The following is a 2662-nucleotide window of genomic DNA, read 5'->3' on the forward strand; positions in this document are numbered from 1 at the left end:
TGTTATGCGATCCTATTTACTAGAAGTAGGTTCTTCTTCCTCAGTTATTCATCCTGGTCCGTCATTTTGACATTTTTAATCTAGCTGCGATAACGTAGCTTTCTGACGAAGAGCGATTTTTTTATATATTGCGTCGTCGCGCCAGAGGAGGCCGGGTATTCATATTAGTACTAATTTAAATCTTGCATGTCAAAACAAAACAAAATCGATTAATTCAGCAATATAATTAAATCATACCATTTTACTGATCCCGTTAATATTATAAATTATGTAAATCTAATAGCGCACATATCTCATTTGACCCCGAGTACCGACAGAGGACAGAACAGAATACGCCGTGGCCATCACAACAGGTATCCCTTGGAGGGCCTCATGGCAAAATCAAACTAACCAGTCACTTATCCCTTCCTTTCGCATGAACCACTGTATAATTATAGAAACACAAAGTAAACTCTCTCCGATACATGTCCATTAACATATTAAACTAAGTTCATCTGTGTTCAAACCCACACAATGATACTACTACTAGCGAAGTTAATAGTTTTAGATATTTATCCATAACATAAACAGCGCTAGCATTTCTGTCGATTTCATTTCAGCTTAACCGGCAATCCGGAAGAATACATGCACCGTACTAACTGCTAGGGCATAGGGCAGTTATTTTCTGCTTTGAATACTTCCCACTGGCAATAATGATTCCGTAACGTACCCCTTGCGCTATCTTTTGACCATTTGGCAACTTTTCGCTTCGTAGCTGATTACAAAGAAATGGTGTGCTATGCGCATGCGCTAGTAGAGGGAAATCCCTGAACAAAACGCTGGTCAGACAGGTAGAAATACCGATGATTATCTTAGATTTAATCATTTTTATGAATCTATTTCAGCCAAATCGTTATTTTCCATAAGGAGTCTCACTTGATATGTTTATGTAGTATTTGAAAAAAAAGACACAAAAAATAGTTACTTCAACGTGATGCCCCTTTAACACAATGTAAAAAAAAAAAGAAAAAGAAACGCAGCATTTAGGAAAAAGAAAGTGACGCATAGTGCAGGGGAAAACTCTTATCATACGATGTACTGGACAAAAAGGTTATACTTTGTAATAAGATTATTAATCAAACCTTTGTATCACAAACTTGGATACTTCGAAATTCATATTTAATTCTAATGTTTTTCATTATCCAATCGAATGAGACATAATGAGGTCGGGCTATGATTTTTTTTAACTGTCAACAAACATTTTAACATTTCCTGCTTGCAAAATGAACTAGGTTTGCATGATAACAATGGAAGCTACAGGCACAGTGTGTATAATTATTTCAGTTATTCAAAATACGGTATACCAGCTAACCATATTTCTGTATAACAATCGTTCCAAATATCGACTACTGATAAGGATATCGCTTGCTCCGTTTGTATTGGTTGCCGAAACTCCATAAATATCTATATTAACAACAAAACAATTTAAACGATTGTGAACATGCTACCAGGGTTATTACTGAAGACACCATTAAAATTTCTATTTATTACATTTCTAAAGTATAAAACATGAAAAATGAAATGCATTCAAAACGGGCGGGAATCAGAAGCGTAATAATTAGCGCCATATTCTAATGACGTCACATTTGACCACAAGGATACGTGCCATTTTGAATGGGAAACTCAACGCGATTCTTTGCTATTTTCTGTTATTATTGCTCATAAAAATGTTATTAATTGTATAATTATTTAAATACATAAGTGTGTGTACCAATAATTTACCATAACAACCACTTATTCTACCGTCGCTTCATTTGAATCTGAACAAAAAATCGTTGCCTTCGAATGCAGCGAATAGAAGATACTGTTATGATTGGTCAATACCATAATGTAAAAAATTTCACTTTTGATATTTGTCACAGTGTGAAAGATATCAGTTTTATCAAGTTGATAGATCCTGATATTTCACTGGCAAAAATGTAATAAATATGTTATATTTCTTTCTTTTAGAGTCAACCTAAGACTTATTGCTCGCCGACAGATTTCAACTGGAATTGTTCCGTTGCTATTCCGGGAACCACCTTGCACTATCAACAAGGAGCCATCAGCTTGTGCCGATGCTGTACACCAGTCTACGGATGGAACGGTAAAACTATACCTTTCTTACACATTCTCTAAACCTGCAAAAACCAAAATCAATATGTTATTGCTGTATAAAAAAACATCTCTGTTATTACCCACTAATTTTTTTTCATTGTTTCTTACATATTCTTTTTGATAGGAACATTCACAATTTGTCAAAGTAATGGAAAGTCAGATCAACTGACTCCTTGTGGTGACGGATTTCACAACTGGAACAGTCCCTTCTCATCCGCGGAGTATGTCGAAGTCTCTGAACACGCTTACTGGGTGTGCCAAAAACAAAACCCCTTATCCGGTACGTAACAAACGTGTTTTCGCTTTTTGTCATGTAGACAGGCGGTACTTAACAAACACTTTTACTTTCTCGTGTATAAAACCAACTTTAGAGGTACGTAACAAAATATTACTTCGTACACAACATAGACTACAACCTTAGACAGTACGTACAAGATCCTTTTGACAATCGATGTCATACATTTTCGATTTGCTTCTAATAATGCTTTTCTGTGATGTGCACTATCAAAACCTTTTACTGTACCAA

At 35.3% G+C, this 2662-nt stretch overlaps 1 protein-coding gene across 1 annotated transcript in view; it reads left to right on the top strand.

Annotated features, from left to right (window-relative positions):
• LOC110452830 overlaps nucleotides 1-2416 on the top strand; it is a gene marked incomplete at its 3' end in the record, with an annotated part of 17168 nt that extends 14752 nt beyond the window's left edge. The window contains exons 4-5 of the mRNA XM_021501525.1: nucleotides 1990-2125; nucleotides 2261-2416. Coding sequence (XP_021357200.1) covers nucleotides 1990-2125; nucleotides 2261-2416 — 292 coding nt within the window. The remainder of the gene's footprint in view (nucleotides 1-1989; nucleotides 2126-2260) is intronic.
• Nucleotides 2417-2662: the final 246 nt, after the last annotated feature.

The sequence above is a fragment of the Mizuhopecten yessoensis genome, unplaced genomic scaffold, assembly GCF_002113885.1.
Source record: "Mizuhopecten yessoensis strain PY_sf001 unplaced genomic scaffold, ASM211388v2 scaffold6911, whole genome shotgun sequence".
Taxonomy (NCBI): domain Eukaryota; kingdom Metazoa; phylum Mollusca; class Bivalvia; order Pectinida; family Pectinidae; genus Mizuhopecten; species Mizuhopecten yessoensis.